Source organism: Apodemus sylvaticus, chromosome 9, assembly GCF_947179515.1.
Source record: "Apodemus sylvaticus chromosome 9, mApoSyl1.1, whole genome shotgun sequence".
In the NCBI taxonomy this organism is placed as follows: Eukaryota; Metazoa; Chordata; class Mammalia; order Rodentia; family Muridae; genus Apodemus; species Apodemus sylvaticus.
The window spans coordinates 16,809,561-16,831,639 of record NC_067480.1 but is presented as its reverse complement, the minus strand read 5'-3'; the positions used below and the strand labels follow the sequence as shown (position 1 = coordinate 16,831,639).

The window sequence follows — 22,079 nt, the reverse complement described above, 5'->3', positions numbered from 1 at the left end:
ATCTGCATCTGTATTGGTCAGGTGCTGGTGAACCTCTCAGAAAACAGCCATATCATGCTCCTGTCAGCAAGAGATTCTTGGTATCAGCAACAGTGTGGGTGTTTAGTGTCTGCAGGTGACTGGATGCCTAAGTGGGGCAGTCTCTGGATGGCCTTTCCTTCAATATCTGTTACATTTTTTTTCTGTGTTTTCCTTAGGATAGGAACATGTCAAGATTAAAAATTTTGAGCCATGTAGGGGATTACCAGTACAGAGAAGTGGGAGGAGGTTGATTGGGGAATGGGTGGAGGGAAGAGAGCTTATGGGACGTATGGGGAGGGGGGGAACAGGGAAGGGGAAATCATTTGGAATGTAAACAAAGAATATAGAAAAAAGTCACTAGCAAATGGAAAAAATTTTGAGCTTATTGGGTAGCCCCATCCTTTAATTGGGGGCCATGTCTATCTACAGGTGGTGGTCTCTATAGGTTGATTCTTCATTTGGTTGTCTATTTCTGCTAAAGTCATCACAATTGGGTCCTGGGAGCCTTTTGCTTCCCCAGAGACTGAGACTTTCTAGTGGCTACCACCAATTCTCCATCCCCCAATGCTGCATGTTTATATTCAATTTTCTGGTACTCTGTACTTCTGTCCTTTCCAATGCCTGATCCCACTTACTTTTTCCCTCCCCTTCCCATCTCCCTCCCAGATCCCTCCATCACTCTACCTCCTGTGTCTATTTTGTTCCCAGTTCTAAGTAGCACTGAAGCACCTACATTTTGGTCTTCCTTATTCTTAAGCTCCATATGTTTTGTACGTTCTATCATGAGATTCTGAAAAGGTTTTGGCATAATAAGCACTTATTAGTGAGTATATCCCATGTGTATTTTGTGTGTGTGTGTGTGTGTGTGTGTGTGTGTCTGGTTACCTCACTCAGGATGATATTTTCTAGTTCTATCCATTTGCTTGGGAATTTCATGAAGTCATTGTTTTTAATAGCTAAGTAGTACTCCAACGTATAAATGTAACACATTTTCTGTATCCATTCCTCTGTTGAGGGACATCTGAGGTTGCTTTGCACATAGTGGAGCACATGTACTTATTGTATGTCGGAGCATCACTTTGGTATATGTCAAGTAGTGGTATAGCTTAGTCTTCAGGTAGAATTATTTCCAATTTTCTCAGGAAACACCAGATTGATATTGAAAGTGGTTTTACAAGTTTTTAGTCCCACCAGCAATGGAGAAGTTTTCCTTGTTCTTCACGTCCTCATGAATATCTGCTGTCACCTGCTTGTTTTTATCTTAGCCATTCTGATTGTAATGAGGTAGAATCTCAGGGTCCATTTGATTTGCATTTGCAAAATGACTAAGGATGTTGGACATTTCTTTTTTTAATAATAATAAAAAGTATTTAATGGATATTTTATTTATTTACATTTCAAATATTATCCCATTTCCTTGTTTCTCCTCCATGTACCCCCATCCCATCCTCCTCCCCTTGTTTCTATGGGGATGCTCCCCCACCCACCTACACACTCCTGCTTTACCACCCTAACATTTCACTACACTGGGACATTGATCCTTCACATGACCAAGAGCCTCCTTTCCCATCCATGCCAGATAAGGCTATCCTCTGCAACATATAAAGCTGGAGCCCTGGGTCTCTCCAAGTGTACTCTTTGATTAGTGATTTAATCCCTTGGAGTTTGGGGGGGAGGGCATTATTCAGCTTGGTTGATACTGTTGTTCTTCCTATGGGGTTGCAAACCCCTTCAGCTCCTACAGTCTTTCCCCTAACTCCTCCATTTGGATCTCCATGATCAGTCAAATGGTTTGCTGCAATAATCCATATCTGCATTGGTCAAAATCTGGCAGAGCTTCTCAGAGGTTAGCTATATAAGGCTCCTGTAGCAAGCACTTCTTGGCATCAGCAATTGTGTCTGGGTTTGGTGGCTGGATATGGGATGGATCCCCAAATGGGGGCAGTCTCTGGATTGCTTTTCCTTCAGTCTCTGCTATACTTTTCCTTCAGACATATATTTTTCCTTCAGATAGAAAACTTTGGAGATGGCCCCATCCCTCAATAGGGTGCCATGCCTAACCTCTGAATATGGTCTCTACAGCTCTCTTCCCTTTGTTGGGTATTCTGGGAATGTCATCTCCACTGGATCCTGGGAGCCTTTTGCTTTCCTGGCTTCTGGGACCTTCTGGTGGCTACCTCCAGTTCCACATGCCCCATTGATACATACCTCTGTTCAATTTCCTGACCCTCAGTACTTCTCTGTCTTCAGCCATACCTGATCCTGATCCTGCCCCCCTCCCTCCTCTCTTCAAAGTTCCTCTAACCCATTAACTCCCTTGATTATTTTTTTCTGTAGCATCCTCACTTTGGTCTTCCTTCTCAGATGATAAAAAGATCTCCCATGTTAATTGATCTGCAGAATTAATATCGTAAAAATGACCATCTTGCCGAAAGCAATCCACAGATTCTTTACAATCCCCCATCAAAATTCTAACTCAGTGCTTCACGCGGATAAAGTATGCAGTTCTTAAATTCATCTGAAATAACAAAAATCCAAGTATAGTAAAAACCATTCTCTACAATAAAAACACTTCTAGGGTAATCACCATCCCTGACCTCAAGCTGTACTATAAAGCCATAATGATAAAAACCGGATTGTATTGGTATAGAGACAGACAGGTAGATCAATAGTTGGATAATATTTTAAAATCATAAATTTATTTTATATTTACTTTGATAATGTCCATAGTGATATAATATAGGAAATATATTCATGCTACATTGAATATATAGATTAAGATAAAATTAAGTTATTAAATTTAGTTAATTAAATTATAGAAGTATCTGATACGTGATTAAATAAAAGGCTATGCCACACAGTGGTACTGTCAGTAAGTAGTTAGATGGATCTCTGTCATTGTTTTAGGTACAATTAATGTTCACAATCTTTAGGTACTGAGTAAAATACATGATTCAGATTATAAGAACAGTTCTAACTCAAGCAATGTAGAGTCCTATCAGAGCACACTCATTGTTCTCAAAAAAATAGCAACTGTGTCTCAGGATTAGCATCAACTATAAGAATATCATCAACTCGTGCATGAATTTATCACATTAATTTGAAACTTGCTAGAATAAATTCCAGAAATATATACAATTTTGTCAATCACCTATTTTTCACCTGCTCCTATTTCTTCCTCTCTGTCTCTACTCATTTTTCTACCAAGTAATAAAGAATAACATGAAAAACATTGATATCACTAAGATAGTTCATTTCTATTTTATATGACCCAGTATGATTGTTAAGCCTTTTTGTTCTGTGTTCCTCTTTCAGCTACTGCAGATGCTGCACAAACATTAGGATACATTCTGGGTTTTCTAATAGGAGTAAAAAATTTTCAGTTGCCTGTGAAAAAAGCTATGAAAGCAGTGTAAGTCATACTATCTACTATTCTATTTAGGTTATGCTGTATAGAGCACTTGTTGAATAATACACAGCAAATGTATTAAACTGTGGGTGATGTGTAAACAAAAGTACAATTATACTGTGCATTTGTATGTTTATTGTTTGAAATATAATCATTATGAAAACTTAAAACACCAATAGATTTTTTTGTTTTGTTGTTAAAAACATGCAATACTCATTCAATACACCACAACAGTAACATGTCTATTATACTTAGAAGGTTATTATTTAATTAAAAGATTTTTTTCATACAGTCCTTGCACCAAACTCCTCCCAGCTACTTCCCTTACTTCCCTACCCAGTGATGTTGTATACCTAGGGACAATATGTTTTCTACAGCAGATTGTCACTACATTTAACCACATATAGGTCCCATGGCTAGGGTTTTTAGTCAATAAAAAAATGAACTCAATGGGTTTTTTTGATGAATGTTACTTTTTCTTTTTCTTCTTTTTCTTTTTCTTTTTTTCTTTTTCTTTTTCTTTTCTTTCTTTTTTTCTTTTCTTCTTTTTTCTTTTTCTTTTCTTTTCTTTTTTTTTTTTGAGACAGGGTTTCTCTGTGTAGCCCTGGCTGTCCTGGAACTCACTCTGTAGACCAGCCTCCTGGAACTGAGAAATCCACCTGCCTCTGCCTACCAAGTGCTGGGATTAAAGGCAAGCGCCACCACAGCCCAGTTGAATTTTACTTTTTCTTTTTGTTTTGTTTTCTGATTTATTGTTTGTCTTATTGGTCTTTTGCTTGTCTGTTTTGATTTTCATTTCTGTGAGTGTTGTTTTCATTTCTTCTCTTTTCCGAATGAATGAGAAAAATGACATAACATCATGTCTCCTATGGAAAGACACTACTTCACTACTGTAGAAGCTTAGAAATAAATACTTCTATAAAAAGAATTCAAATAGATTCATGAAATAATTGGGAAATTATTTGAGAAAATGTTCCAGCTAGATGTCTTATGCCATCACATCCCAGGAATAAATTAAATGTGGTATATTTTCATGTGGGATTTGAAAAGGACTTCAGTGTTAGATTCTGCCCCCTATATTTCTTCCTTTGCCTGTGCATTTGTATTCTTACCTATACCACTTTGTCCCTCCCATACTAGTATCATACTTAAATGTCAATAACATTGTGTTGTGTTCTGTTTCCTTGAAATATTGTGTTCTTGCTTGCACCTTGGTGGGTACCTAACTTCTGGGGTTATTCATGTTGTACAACATAGAATCAGTGAATGTAAATGAACAATTATTACATTACCAGAGTTCTTTTGGTATTTTTCAAATAGTAGTATAATTAGATTGATGTAGATTGACTCTCAACTTCCTGATGGAACCTTTAAACTAATTTCTATACTGACTGTACCAGTATGCACTCTAATCATGTTCTATCATTTGTTTTATTGATTTTAATTGTTGTGACTCTTATGAGTTAAAATATCAAAGTAGTGCTAATTGGCATTTCCCTGATAGATAAAGTTGTTAAGCATTTCTTCTAAGTGTTACTCAACCCTTTATATTTTATCTTTTGATATTCTCTGCTGAGTTCTGTACATCATTTTCAATTGGGTTATTTTCTGATGCTCATTGTGTTAGTTCCATATATACTGTAGCTACTAACATTTTATCAGACATATATTTGCTTTTTTAACCTTTTATTAGATATTTGCTTTATTTACATTTAACCCCCCTACACCACCCCCTCCCCCTTCTTACCACCATACCCCCCACTTTCCTGACCTGGCATTCCCCTATACTGGGGCATCAAGCATTCATAGGACTAATAGCCTCTCCTCTCATTGATGTTTGAAATGGCCATCCTCTGCTACATATGTAGCTGGAGCCATGTGTCCCTCCATGTGTACTTCGGTTTAGTCCACCAACCAAAGAGTACATATACTTGCTTTTTAACTGTTCTTCGGCTGCAGTTTTGCTTGAAAGATACTCTGTTTGCTTTGCCTTATTTTCAGCTTCATGAGATCCCATTAATTAGTGTTTGGATTTAGTGCCTTTGCTATTGGAATCCTGTCAGAAAGTTCTCTCTTGTGTCAGTGAGTTCAAGACTATTTCTCACTTTATTCTCTCTGAGGATCAGCATATCTGGTTTTATGTGAATGTCAGTGATCCACTTAGAGTTGAGTTTCATGCAGAGAGATAGTTCTGGGTCTGTTTGCATTTTATACTTGCAGTCATCCACTTTTACCACCACCATTTTTGAAGGTAAGCTTTTCTCCAGAATATATTTTTTGCTTATTAGTAAAAAGTTCAGTACCCATACATGTAGAATTATGTCTGAATCTTCAGGTTGATTCCATTGATCAATGTGTCTGTTTTTGTGCTAATACCATGCTGTTTTTGCTATGTTAGATTCTTCTAAAAATAGAATTCAGAGATGGTGATAGTATCAGCAATTTTTTCACCATTCAGGATTGTTTTGTGTGTATCTTTGTGTCTTCACACATGTCTTCATATGGAACTGAATTTGTTTCTATTTGCAAAGAATGGTTTTGGAAATTTAATGAGTTTTGCTAAATATGCACTTTAATAATATTAGAATGTCTACTTCCACTACATTAGTCCTTCTGATCCCATCTTCTGTTCTTTTTAAATATATTGTTTATTACATAGTTTTTACTCAATGTGTTTTTTGAGGCTGTTGTGAAATATTTTGTTTGATTATTTCTTTCTTAGATTATTTTTCAATTGTATATAGGAAGGCCTCTGAATTTTCTGTTTTTATTTTGTTTCCTTCTTTTTTGCTTATTGGTTGTAGACATTTCCTCATTGAGTGTTTAAACTCCTTCATTCAGAAAATCATAACATCTGAAATTAAATATCGTTTGTTAGTCTTCCTTTTGTATTTGTATTCCTTTGATCTCCTTCAGTTGTCTTTCTCCTCTACGTTAGATTTCAAGTACTAAAATGAGTAATTATGGAAACAGTCCTTTGTTCCTGGTTCTAATTTTAGTGACAGTTTCTTTAGTTTATTTCCATTTAGTTGATTTTGGATATGAGCTTGATGTAAATCACCTGTGCTATGTTGACGTAGGTCCCTTCTATGTCCAGAATATCCAGGTCTTTTATCATAAAGAGATATTGAGTTTGTCAAAGTCCTCTTCTGTGTCTAAGGTATTGATCGCATAATTTTTGTCTTTAAGTCTGCTTATGTAGTTAAGTATATTTACTGAATTAAGAATATGGAATGATATCTGCATCTATAGGACTAGGCCTACCTGATCATGACAGACAATCTTGTGGACATGATCTTGTATTCAGGTTGCACGTACTTTATTGAGAATGTTCACATTTGTTTATCCATTGCATTGTCTAAAACCCACATAACCTTCAAAATAGAACCTTGACAAAGATGATTCTAGAGTGATGTCTAGCTTTTAAATAGTAAAACTGACTACAAACTCAGAGAAATAAACATCTTGATTAAAATTTTTGGAAAGTAAATGGCAAAAATAATCATATTAAAAGTATTATTAAATTAGGGCCAGCAAGATGTCTTATTGTACAGAGGTGCTGGAGACCAATGCTGAAGACCTTTTATTAAAATCAGGTCCCACCTGATAGAAAGTATAATCTGCAGTTTGAACTCTAACCTCCTCCTATAACATGCACATTCATGGAGTCAGGCCCTGCAGAGCAGAGGATCCAGCCCTGAGGAGAGACGTTAGGCCTCTGCTTCGGAATCAGGAGCAGCCTGGGCCATGATACCCCATGTCCAGGAAGTGCAAGAGGCCAGCGGTATACCCAGAGGCCGGCTGGGCACAAGCAGCACGCTCTGGTGAGTCAGGCCCTGCAGAGCAGAGGATCCAGCCCTGAGGCCTCTGGCTGGAGCCTTCAGGCCTCCACTTCGGGAACAGAAACAGCCTGGGCCACTGAACCCAGTCTCCAGGTAGTGCAGGAGGTCAGCTGGGCACCCGGAGACCAGCTGCGAAGAGGAAGCTTGCACTGGTGAGTCCAGCATTGACAACAAGACCAACTACCACCAGTGAGAACTAGATGGCAAAAGGCAAATGCAGGTATGTTAATAACAGAAATCAAGGCAATATGGCAACATCTGAACCCAATTCTCCATTAGCAGCATGTCCTGGATACACCAACACTCCAGAAAAAAAAGATATAGATTTAAAATCACTGGTCATGATGCTGTTACAGGATCACATGAAGGACATAAATAAATCTCTTAAAGAAATTCAGGAGAAAATGGATCAAAAGTTAGAAGCCCTTACAAGGGAAACACAAAAATCATTGAAAGAAATTCAGGAGAATTCAGAAGCCAATAAGGAGGAAATGCAAAATCACTTAAAGAAATATAGGAGAACTTTGGTCAACAGGCTGAGATCATGAAAGAGGAAACACAAAAATCTCTTAAAGAATTACAGGAAAACACAAACAGGCAAGTGAAGGAGCTAAGAAAAACCATCCAGGATCTAAACTCAGAAGTAGAAACAACTACGAAATCTCAAAGGGAGACAACTTTGGAGATAGAAAACCTTGGGAAGAAATCACGGGACATAGATGCAAATATCAACAACAGAATACAAGAGATAGAAGAAAGAATCTCAGATGCTGAAGATACCATAGAAACCATGGACTCAACAGTTAAAGAAAATGCAACATGCAAGAAGCTTGTAACCCAAAACATCCAGGAAATCCAGGACACAATGAGAAGACCAAACCTAAGAATTATAGGCATAGATGAGAGTAAAGATTTACAACTTAAAGGGCCAGCAAATATCTTCAATAAAATTATGGAAGAAAACTTCCCGAACCTAAAGAGAGAGATGCCCATGAATATAGACGAAGCCTACAGAACTCCAAACAGACTGGACCAGAACAGAAATACCTCCTGTCACATCATAATCAAAACCCCAAATGTACTAAACAAAGAAAGAATATTAAAGGCAATAAAAGAAAAAGGCCAAGTAAAGGAAGACCTATCAAAATCACACCACACTTCTCACCAGAGACTAGGAAAGCTAGAAGATTCTGGGCAGCTCTCATGCAGACTCTAAGAGAACACAAATGCCAGCCAAAACTACTATGCCCAGAAAAACTCTCAATCACCATAGATGGAGAAACCCAAGATATTCCATGACTAAACCAAGTTCACCCAATATCTTACCACAAACCCAGCCCTACAAAGGAAAATAGGACGAAAACACCAATAAAAGGAGGGAAACTTCACCCTGGAAAATGCAAGATAGTATCCTTCTTTCCTCAATCCCAAAAGAAGATAACCAATCAAATATAAAAGATAACAACAAAAATGACAGGAAGTAATAATCACTATTCCTTAATATCTCTTAACATCAATGGACTCAATTCCCCAATAAAACGACATAGACTAACAGATTGGATACATAAACAGGATCCTACATTTTGCTGCATACAGGAATCACACCTCAGTGTCAAAGACAAACACTACCTTAGAGTAAAAGGCTGGAAGACAATTTTACAAGCAAATGATCTCAGGAAACAAGCCGGAGTAGCCATTTTAATATCATATAAAATTGACTTTCAACCTAAAGTCATCAAAAGAGACACTGAGGGACACTTCTTGCTAGTCAAAGGAAAAACACACCAAGAAGACCTCTCAATCCTGAACATCTATGCTCCAAATGCAAAGGCACCTCATTCATAAAAGAAACTTTACTAAAGCTCAAAGCACACATTGCATTTAACACAATAATTGTGAGTGACTACAACACTGCACTTTCCTCAATGGACCAATCAGGAAAACAGAAACTAAACAGGGAGAGAATGAAACTAATTGAAGCTTTGGACCAATTGGAGTTAACAAATATATACAGAACTTTTCATCCCAAAGCAAAAGAATATACCTTTTTCTCAGCACCTCATGGTACCTTCTCCAAAATCGACCATATAATTGGTCACAAGACAGAACTCAACAAATATAAGAAGATCGAAATAATCCCATGCCTCCTATCATATCACTATGGAGTAAAAGTGGTATTCCATAGCAGCAAAAACAACAGAAAGCCCACATACACATCGAAACTGAACAATACTCTACTCAATGATACCTTGGTCAAGGAAGAAATAAAGAAATCAAAGACTTTTTAGAATTCAATGAAAATGAAGACACAACATGCCCAAATTTATGGGACACAAGGAAAACTCATATCCCCGAGTGCCTCCAAAAAGAAAATGGAGAGAGCATACATTAACAGCTTAATGACACACCTGAAAGCTCTGGAACAAAAAGAAGCTATTTTACCCAGGAGGAGTAGAAGGCAGGAAATCATCAAACTCAGGGCTGAAATCAATCAAGTAGAAACAACGAGAACCATACAAAGAATCAACAAAACCAGAAGCTGGTTCTTTGAGAAAATCAACAAGATATATAAACCCTTAGCCAGATTAACCAAAGGGCACAGAGACAGTATCCAGATTAACAAAATTAGAAATGAAAAGGGAGATATAACAACAGAAACTGAGGAAATTCAAAAACTCATCAGATCTTACTACCAAAGCCTATACTCAACACAACTGGAGAATCTGGAGAAAATGGACAATTTCCTTGACAGATACCAAACACCATAATTAAATCAGGATCAAATAGATCATCTAAACAGGCCCATAACCCCTGAAGAAATAAAATGGGTCATAGAAAGTCTCCCAACCAAAAAAAGCATGGGACAAGATGCAGAATTCTATCAGACCTTCAAAGAAGACCTAACACCAATACTCTTCAAACTGTTACACAAAATAGAAACAGAAGGAACACTATCCAACTTGTTCTATGAAGCCACAATTACACTGATACCAAAACCACACAAAGATCCAACAAAGAAAGAGAACTTCGGGCCAATTTCCCTTATGAATATCGATGCAAAAATACTCAATAAAATTCTTGCCAACTGAATCCAAGAACACATCAATACAATCATCCACCACGATCAAGTGGGCTTCATCCCAGGGATACAGGGATGGTTCAATAAATGTAAATCCATCAATGCAATCCACTACATAAACAAACTCAAAGAAAAAACCATATGATCATTTCATTAGATGCTGAAAAAGCATTTGACAAAATTCAGCATCCTTTCATGCTAAAAGTCTTGGAAAGAACAGGAATTCAAGGCCCATACCTAAACATAGTTAAAGCAATATACAGCAAACCGGTAGCCAACATCAAACTAAATGGAGAAAAAGTTGAAGCAATCCCACTAAAATCAGGGACTAGACAAGGCTGCCCTCTCTCTCCATATCTTTTCAATATAGTACTTGAAGTTCTAACTAGAGCAATTAGACAACATAAGGAGGGCGAAGGGATACAAATTGGAAAGGAAGAAGTAAAATTATCACTATTTGCAGATGACATAATAGTATACTTACATGACCCAAAAAACTCCACCAGAGAATTCCTACAGCTGATAAACAAATTCAGAAAAGTGGAAGGTTATAAAATCAACTCAAGCAAATCTGTTGCCTTCCTATACTCAAAGGATAAGCAGGCCGAGAAAGAAGTTAGGGAAATGATACCCTTCAAAATAGCCACAAACAATATGAAGTATCTTGGTGTGACTCTAACCAAACAAGTGAAAGATCTATATGACAAGAACTGAAGAAGGAAATTGAAGAAGACCTCAGAAAATGGAAAAATCTTCCCTGATCATGGATTGGCAGGATTAATACAGTTAAAATGGCCATCTTGCCAAAAGCAATATATAGATTCAATGCAATCCCCATCAAAATCCCAACTCAGTTCTTCACAGAGTTAGAAAAAGCAATTCTCAAATTTATCTGGAATAACAAAAAACCCAGGATAGCTAAAACTATTCTCCACAGTAAAAGAACTTCTGGAGAAATTAGTATCCCAGACCTCAAGCAATACTACAGGGCAATAGTGTTAAAAACTGCATGGTATTGGCATAGTGACAGGCAAGTGGACCAATGGAATAGAATTGAAGACCAGAAATGAATCCACACACCTATGGTCACTTGATCTTCGACAAAGGAGCTGAAAAGATTCAGTGGAAAAAAAAGATACCCTTTTCAACAAATGATGCTCGCTCAACTAGAGGTCAGCATGCAGGAGAATGTGAATCGATCCATTCTTATCTCCTCCTTAGTACACTAAGTTCAACTCCAAGTGGATCAAGGACCTCCACATAAAACTAGTCACACTGAAACTAATAGAAAAGAAACTGGGGAAAACCCTTGAGGACATAGGCACAGGGAAAATTTTCCTGAACAGAACACCAATAGCTTATGCTCTAAGATGAAGAATTGACAAATTGGATCTCATAAAATTACAAAGTTTCTGTAAGGCAAAGGACACCATCAAAAGGACAAATCAGCAACCAACAAATTGGGAAAAGATCTTCACCAATCCTACATCCGATAGAGGGCTAATATCCAATATATACAAAGAACTCAAGAAGTTAGACCTCAGGGAACCAAATAACCCTATTAAAAAATGGGGTACAGACTTAAACAAAGAATTTTTACCTGAAGAAATTCAGATGGCCGAGAAGCACCTTAAGAAATGCTCATTAGCCATTAGGGAAATGTAAGTCAAAACAGCCCTGACATTTCACCTCACACTAGTCAGAATGGCTTAGTTTAAAAACTCAGGAGACAGCAGTTGTTGGGGAGGATGTAGAGAAAGAGGAACACTCCTTCACAGCTGGTGGGATTGAAAGATGTTACAACAACTATGGAAATCAGTCTGGCGGTTCCTAAGAAAACTGGACATGACACTTCTGGAGGACCCTGCTATACCTCTCCTGGGCATATACCCAGAGGACTCCCCAGCATGCAATAAGGACACCTGCTCCACTATGTTCATAGCAGCCTTATTTATAATAGCCAGAAGCTGGAAAGAACTCAGATATCTCTCAATGGAAGAATGTATACAGAAAATGTGGTATATATACACAATGGAGTACTATTCAACAATTAAAAACAATGAATTAATGAATTTTTTAGGCAAATGGATGGAACTGGAAAATATCATCCTAAGCGAGGTAACACAATCACAAAAGAATACACATGGAATGCAATCATTGATAAGTGGATATTAATTAACCCTGAAGCTCTGAATACTGAAGATACAATTAGCATATCAAATGATTCCCATGAAGAAGGAAGAAGAGGGCCCTAATTCTGGAAAGGCTTAATCCAGCATTGTAGGGGAGTACCAGGACAGAGAAACGGGAGGGGGAAAGATAGGAGAATGGATGGAGAGAAGAGGACTTATGGGACATATGAGGAGAGGGGAACTGGGAATGAGGAAAGCTTTTGGATTGTAAACAAAGAAATATAGAAAATAAAAATATATATTAAAAAAAAGAAAGAAAATGTCCATCAAATTTCCCATTAAATAAAATTGAATCTTTTAAAAAATGCACATTCACATACACATGCATGCAAGCATGAAAAGTTGAAAAAATTTGATATGCACTCTATAAAGTAATCAAGTTGGAATAAATGACTAGTATAATAATATGTAAATATTGCAATGAGTAAAATATTCGTTGAAATAAGTTAGAATTCAAATTGATATAAGATAATCTACCCATATAATAACCAATATGAATGGACTATTCACATAATTTGTCCTTGGACCTACACTCATGTGTAGCACATCTTTAATATGCACAGTTGTATTTTATTTTGAAATATACTCAAATCTATTTACCTATTGTTTTAGTGCTCTCTAGGTTATAGTGTATCTCTATGTTTATATATCTGTATATCTGTATCCATAGTACATCTGTGATATATATATATATATATATATATATTTACACACATACACACATATATACATGTGTACATTTATGTCATGTCTATTATATAAAATATATTATAAATATTATATATTAGATGTTATATGTATATATCTATATATTTATATGTTCCTGATCATCCACTGATAATTGTCTATGGAAAATCAGTTATTCAGTCCATGAGGCTCGATGTCTCCGATGATCTCCAGTATCTGTTTGGTTCCTGAAGAAGTAACATCTAAGCCAAGTGAATGAATGTATTTGTTAGTCAGAGCAATACCAAGCAGTCAAAGAACAAAAATTTTCATGGAAAAGTCTATGTCCTCACTATTAGATTGTTTGGAAGAAATCAAAATCTCTTGTAAAAGAAATAATAAAGTAATTGGCTAAAACTGAGATTAATGAGTAAAAATTTAAAATGTAAAACTCATAGCTAAATATAATTATTTAAATCTGGAGTAATATATTATAATAATATTAACCTTATCCATTGGGCATTTATGATCTTAGAAGTAATGCTGTAATTTAAAGCAATAAAATTAATAACTATCTTAAATTTAGTAAATACACAAATATGTTAACTATCACATCAATTAAAAATACTGCATAGCAAGTTTGATGATGCACTGTTGCTTTTTGAAAATGAAAAATTAGTGAGAAAGACAAATGATATCCTAAGAATGTGAAGGAAGAGCTTCAGGAGATGAGAGAAGAACCCGCACTGGGCAGTGTGATGGAATCCTCTGCCCTGGACTCTCTTCGCTTAGTTTTTCTCTGCAAGATTCAAATTTGCAGATTATAGATTAGGACCTTTGTTTCATTTTAACTGAATTTTAGAGTGAGAGAGAAAGATCTCCTTTCATCTTCTACATATTGGCATCTACTTTCCCCAGAACCAGTTTTTAAAGAAGCTGTCTTTTCTCCAGCGTGTGATTTCTCCTTTCATTCATAATCTGCAGTATAGCTTTAGTTTCTCACCACCTCTATTTCATGGTTCATATGCTTATTTCTTCCCAAATACCATGCAATATTTGGCACAGTGAATCTGTAGTGAACTTTAAGATCCAATATTGAGATTTCTCGAGCATTGCATTTCCTCAGACTCTGACTATTTAGGGTGTTTGTGTCTGCATTTGAATATTAGGATATTTCTTCTAATTCTGGAAATAATGTCCCCAGCATGTGCTAAGTATTGAATTGTGTCTTTACATACAATGCAGTAATATTTCTGTTTTCAATAAAAGAACTATTGCGGGAATCACCATCCCTGACTTCAAGTGATATTACAGATCACTAGAGATAAAAACTGCACAGTATTGATACAGAGACAGACACACTGATCAATGGAATAGGATTGAAGACCCAGAAATAAAACCGCACACTTAGACACTTGCTCTTTGCCAAAGAGCTGAAAATATTGAATGGAAAATGAAAGCATTTTCAATAAATGGCAGTCAGAATGTAGAAAAATGAAAATAGAGCCATATTTTTCCACCTGCACAAAGCTCAAGTCAAAGTAGATCAAGAACTTCAACAAAAAACCTGGTACATTGACTGAATCTTAATTGAAGAGAAAGTAGGAAAGAACCTCGAACTCTTTGGCAAAGGGAGGGAAATTTCCTAAACAGGACCCCCTTGGATCAGGCTCTATGATGAAAAAAAATGATAAGCGGGACCTCATGACAGTGGAAAGCTTCTGTAAAGCAAAGGACATAGTCAATAGGACAAATCGACAACCTTCAGATTGGGAAAATGTCTTCACTAACCCCACATACAATAGAGGGCTAATAACCAAATTATGTAAAGAACTCAAGAAGTAACCTCCCAAGAAACCAAACATTACCCAATACAAAAGAGGTATAGAGCTAAACAAAAAAAATTAACACAAGAATCTCAAATGACTAAGAAGCACTTAAGAAAATATTGAAAGCCCTCAGTCTTCTGGGAAATGCAAGTTAAAATGACCCTTAGATTCCTTACACCAGTCAAAATGGCTAAGACCAAAACCTCAGCTGACAGAACATGTTGATGTTGGCCAGGATGTGGAGAAAGGGGAACACTCCTCCTCTGCTGATGGGAATTGCAACCTGGTACAACCACTCTGGAAATCAATTGGGAGGTTCCACAGAAAATTGGAAATGGATCTACCTGAAGATTCAGTTCTACCATTCCTGGGCATATATCCAAAAGATGCCTCACCATGCCACAGAGGCACGTGATCACTATGTTTATAGTGGCCTTATTGTGATATCCAGAAGCTGAAAACAACCCAGATGTCTCACAACAGAATGGAATCAGAAAATGTGGACTTGGAGGAGGATAAAGTCTGAACAATAAAAAGAGACTATAGAATAAAAATATGTCAGTTTTCACAATATTAATTCTCCTAACCCATGAACATGGAAGACATTACATCTTTTATTATTTTCCTTTATTTCTTCTCTAATTCTGAACCGTTTTCCTAGTGTACTTGACCTACTGAGGATGGTGGAAAACATACACTTTTACTTTAATAAGTTATCCTCTAGGTTTTTTATTTTTGTTTTGTTTCACCCTTTAATGTGGGTGTTTTCTGATATTTTTTTCTTAGTATACTCATTGTTGGTTCTAGGAAAGTCATTAATCTTTATATGCCAATTTTCTATCCTACTACCATGCCAAAGTTATTTATAATGATAATCTCTCAGAACATCTCAGTGAGTCTTCAGGATGTATTAAGTATAATATATTATCATCTTTAAATAAATCAGTTTCCCTTCTTCCTATGTATAGTTTTTCTATTTCTTTTCCTTATCCAGCTACTTGGCTTAAGACAGAAGAGCTCTCTTGAGTAAGTGTGCAGAGAGTTGTTACTCACTTTCCATTCTTAACTGTAGTGGAAAGGCATTGCCATTGTTTAATCAATCCTTGATCAATCCTTCTTGCAGGGATGGATTATAACCTCTATAATTCTTGAGTGTACTTGACTCTTCTGATACTTTCTTTGAGGTTTAACTGGAAGAGCAGTTGATTTTTCCATAACATGTTTTTATTAATTGATTCATTTACATTCCAAATATTGGCCCCTTCTTGTCCCACTTCCAGAGTTCCTACCTCCCTATCCCCCATCCTTTTGACTCTAAAAGGGTGCTCCACACACACCTCTACTTCACATTCTCCACAGCACCTCCCTTTCCTGGGGCCACACTTCTCTACAAGATTAAGCACATTCTCTCCCACTGAGGCCAGAAAGGCAGGGCTCTGCCACATATTTGCCTGGGCCAGGAAAAAGCACATACATGCTCCTTGATTGGTGCCTTAGTCTCTGGGAGCTCCAAGTGGTCCTTCTTAGTCGACACTGTTGATATTGATCTAACCATTTTTATAACCATTGATATGGTTATGTGAAAATTTTTTGGCCTTTGATATAGTTAATCACTTACTAAAATAGGAACAGACAGGGCTGTTTGCTACCTGAGTCATATCACTGAAAATGGAATTGGGGAAGTGAGACACTGATGGGAGGAAAAACAAAACCGTAACATTGAATGCTAACAATCAACTATTGTCAACAAAGTAGCCAAACTAATAGTGATAAATTATAAGTGAATATAAATAAACAAAAAATTCTACCACCAAATTATGATTTTTTTTAAATAAAAGTTCCTAACTGAAATTTTCTCTTTCTCTGTAAAGTGGACATGTTCAGAGGTTTCGAATATTACAGAGTGGTTGGTGGAAATCTTTCATTTTTGTTGGTTCAATCTCACTTTTTACAACTTTACCGCTGCTCTGTTTTCCATCTAATTTACCCGGTGAGTATAAAAAGAAATATAATTAGTCACAGTATTTTTTACCCCATGTTCCCATTCTCAAAATACAGATAAACTAATTTCAAAATGAGTAAAAGCATACTCCTCCTGGTATTGCTCTGTGAAAAGGGAATATTGTCATTGTTGTGGTTTTTATGAAATCAAGCAGGATCACATACCAATATTATATTTATGAGCTAAATTTTTATTTATATATATTTGTGTTACTCATTGTTTCTTTGTATTATCCCATTATATTTAAATTGCTTAGATGCTTTTAAATATGAATGTATGCTTAAATCTATTTAGCCATTGTTAGTCACATTCTCTATTATAACTGAACTGATTGAATGAATCTCTCTGTATATATTCATATATATTATGACTATGTGATTCATATATGTATGGTCATAAATATATATTTCATTAGAATGTCTTACAAGCTCTGGTGCAGCTAATCCAACAATATCTGTTTAAGAACTGATACTCAGTCGTTATTCAGCCCATGAGTACAGATGCTTCAGTAGTCTTTAATACATACTGAAATTACAAAGTAGGATCTAATGCCACTGAAGAAATGGACTTACTAGTGACGAAGGCAAGAGTAAGCAAGGAAAGAGGAAAAGGGGTCAGGGAAAAGTATGAATGTTCAGCTTGAATTCTTAAAATATAAATAAATAGAAATGAAAGATGAAAGAACAATATACACAAACATTGTGGAAATAACTGAAACCATTCCATCAAGGAAATCTAAACAGAGTCTACGCTGGAGTTCATTTCTTTTTTTAGGATTTACTCTGTAGCACTGGCTATATTGGAATTCATTCCACATATCATGCCTTTCTTGAATTCAAAGACTCATGTGACTCTCCCTGCCAATTGCAGTGACTTAAGGTGTGTGTCATCAACATCTGGCTAAATAATCAGTTTTTAAAGAAACACAAATAGACAATGAATATTTGAAGAATATTTGGTATCTTTTTCCATTATGCAAATGCAAATTTAACCTGCATTAAAATTCCATTTCATCATTGTCAGAACTGCTGTCCTCAAGAGAATTAATGCTTATGAGAATGTGAGGAAAAATGAACCTTTCCTCAGTGCTCATGGCAATATAAACTTCTGTTGTTACTCTGGAGGTTTCTTCAAAAAAATTCAGAAGATCTGGGTCTGGAGAAATGTTTTAGCTGTTGAGAATGCATATTACAATTGCAGAGGACCTGAGTGTGGTCACAACTACCTGTACCTGGGGGATCCACAGGAAATTGCTCATGTGCACATATTTTCTCACACACAAATTTATATACATTTAGAAATCTTTTACAAACCTGAAAATAAAACTATGATATAGCCTAATTACATGACTCTCCCATAGGTATGCCTGAGAAGCTGAGTATCTTTTCTCACTATTTACAATAGATAGAAAATGAAACTAATTTAGATATTTATAAACAGTTTTTTAATGGCATAAAGAAAACGTAGTGTCTATACACTGTAGAATATTATTCAGCTGTAAAGAAAAATAAAATCATGAGTCAGGAATTATGTTAAGTCAAACCACTAAAATTCAGAAAGTCTAATACCAAATGTTTTTCTTCCATAAATCGGATATAAATATAAAAAATTCATGTATCAACATATGCTTGTAAGTAGTATGTTTATGTGTGCATGTGTGCAGGCTACTGTGGGTTTGACAACTAGAGAAGTGATGAAGTGAGAATCTGAAAAGAGCATAAGTAAAGATAGACAGCAGTGAAATAGAGATATTATATGAGCAGAGTGTGAGACAACGAGAGGATTCAACAGTGGTGGGTGGTCATGACTTGGGAGAGCAATAGGGAAAGAACACATAAGAACAGAGTATGATGACATTTATGCATAAAAAAGCAGTTATAAAGCCAACTACTTTATATACTAACCTAAATTGTTTAAGTATTTATCAACTTTAGCAATTAGAGAAGTGCTAGTTGAAACTATTTAGAGATTCAATCTCTCACCACCCAGAGTACCTGTCATTAAGGAAGTGCCAATTAGACATCATCCAGAAAAAGTGAAACCTTCATTACTCCTACTGTACTATTCACAACAACCATGGTTTAAAGCCTGCCTAGAAATGCATCAACAAATTACTGGGTGAGGAAAATGTGTTACCCAAGGCACTTCACTCAGATGTAAAGAATAGTCTTAACACTTGCAGGAAAAATGCTGTGATAGCAGGAATATGTAGGAAATAAAGGGACCAAAGGGGCTGCATGAGAAGAAAAAAAGAGGGTAAGAGATGGCAGGGAGTAAGATCATGTCAAATGAGAAAGTATAATTGTATGTGTGTGTGTATATATATTAATATTATTATTGGATTATTACTATGTATTCTAGCACAAATTTCTAACTTGGTCCCATAAAACACTTTGTGATTATTAAAAGCAAGCCTTAGTCTGTGGTCATCTGATAGGATGAATGGGATTATTTCAATCTTCTTGTATATGTTGAGACAAATCATATGGTCAGTATTTGAGAAGGTGCCATTGAAATCCTGAGAAGGTACTGTGAGGTGCTGAGAAGAAGGCATATTCTTTTGCTTTAGGAAGAAATGTTCTATAGATATATATTAAATCCATTTGGTACCTAACAATGGAGAGATACATATACATAGAAGCTGAACAATGTTCTACTCAATGATAACTTGTTCAAGGAAGAAATAAAAAAATTAAAGACATTTTATAATTTAATTAAAATGAAGGCACATCATACCAAACATTATCAGACACAATGAACTCAGAGCTATGAGGAAAACTCATAGCTCTAAGTGCTTCCAAAAATAAACTGGAGAAAGCATACACTAGTAGCTTGACAGCACACCTGAAATCTCTAAAGCAAAGAGAAACAAATAGACCCAAGTGAAGCAGACCACAGGACATAATCAAACTCAGGTCTAAAATCAACCAAGTAGAAACAAAAACAACTATACAAAAAATCAATAAAACCAGGAGCTGGAGGTTTGAAAAAATCAACAAGATATATAAATCCTTAGTTAGACTAACCTAGGGCACAGAGACAGTACCCAAATTAATAAAATCAGAAATGAAAAGGGTGATATAAGAAAAGAAACTGTGGAAATTCTAAAAATCATTATATCTTAGTATAAAAGCACATACTCAACAAAATTTGAAAATCTGAATGAAATGGACAATTTTCTAGGCAGATGCCAGGTGCCAAAATTAAATCTGGATCAGATAAACCATATAAATAGTCTAATAACCTCTAAAGAAATACAGCAGTAATTAAGTCTCCCCCAAGAAAGCCAAAGACCAGATAACTTTAGTGCAGAATTCTATCAGACCTTCAAAGAAAACCTAATGCCAATATTCTTCAAACTATTTGACAAATAGAAACAGAAGGAACACTACCCAATTTGTTCTGTGAAGTCACAATTACGCTTAAACCTAAAACACAAAGACCCAACAAAGTAAGAGAACTTCAGACCACTTTACCTTACGTACATCGTTACAAAGATACTCAATAAAATTCTTACAAACTGAATCCAAGAACACATCACAACAATCGTCCATCATGATCAAGTAGGCTTCATCCCAGGGATACAGAGATGATTCAATATACAGACATCCATCAATGAAATCCACTATAAAAACAAAGTAAAAGGGGAAAAAAAAAACACATGATCATCTCATTGGATGCTGGAAATAATATGACAAAATTTATAGTACCCTTACCCTTCATGGTAAAAGTCTTTGAAATATCAGGAATTCAAGACCCATACATAAACATAGTAAAATCAATATACAGCAAACCAGTAGCCAACATCAAACTCAGTGGAGAGCAACTTGAAGCAATCCACTAAAATAAGTGACTAGACAAGGCTGCCAACCATCTCCCTACCTATTCAACACAGTAAGCAAAATCCTAGCAAGAGCAATTTGTCAATAAAAGGAGGACAAAGGGATACAAGGGAAAAGAAGAAGTAAAAATATCACTATTTGCAGATGATATGATAGTATTCATAAGTGACTGAAAAAATTCTACCAGAGAACTACTATCCCTGATAAATTCAGCAAAGTGGATGGATATATAATTAATTCAAACAAATCAGTAACCTTCCTCTACTCGAAGGATAAATAGGCTGAGAAAGAAATTAGGGAAACAAAACCCTTCAACATAGTCACAAACAATATGAAATGCCTTGGTGTGATTCTAACCAAACAAGTAAAATATCTGTATAACAAGAACTTCAAGTCTCTGAATAAGAAATCAAACAACACCTCAGAGGATGTAAAGATCTCCCATGCTCATAGATTGGCAGTATTAATATAGTAAAAATGTCATCTTGTCAAAAGCAATCTCCATATTCAACGCAATCCCAATCAAAATTCCAACTCATTTCTTCATAGAGGGAGAAAGAGCAATTTGCAAATTCGTTTGGAATAACAAAATACCCACAGTGAAAATTATTCTCAACAATCAGAGAAGTTCTGGAGGAATCACCATCCGTTACTTACCTCAAGCTGTTTTACAGAACAATAGTGATAAAATCTGTATGGTATTGGTACAAAGACAGGCAGGCAAATCAATGGAATAGAAATGAAAATGCAAAAATGAACCTCACACCTATGGTGACTTGATACTTGACAAAGGAGCTAAAACCATTGAGTGAAAAAAAAGAACATTTTCAACAAATGGTACTGGTTCAACTGGAAGTCAGCATGTAGAAGAATGCAAATCGACCCATTAATTTTTTTTATTATTAGATATTTTCTTTATTTACATTTCAAATGTTATCCCCTTTCTTCTTTTCCCCTCCCAAAACCGGCTATCCTATCTCTCCTCCCCTGCTCACTACCATACCCACTCATGCGTCCCTGTCCTGGCATTGCCCTACACTGGGGCATCGAGCCCCAATCTTATCTCCTTGTCCAAAGCTCAAGTCCAAGTGGTTCGTGGTACTCCACATGATATTAGGTACACTGCAACTAATAGAATAGTCATGAAGGGCTACGAACACATGGACAAAGGGGAAGCTTGAGCAGAATTCTAAAGGC

The 22,079-nt window shown here is 36.0% G+C and overlaps 1 protein-coding gene across 1 annotated transcript in view; it reads left to right on the top strand.

The window, feature by feature from the left end:
• The window catches only part of LOC127692929 (solute carrier organic anion transporter family member 6C1-like), a 123,862-nt gene that overhangs the window by 9,456 nt on the left and 92,327 nt on the right, over positions 1-22,079 (top strand). The window contains 2 exon segments of the mRNA XM_052193556.1: positions 3,337-3,433; positions 16,910-17,028. Coding sequence (XP_052049516.1) covers positions 3,337-3,433; positions 16,910-17,028 — 216 coding nt within the window.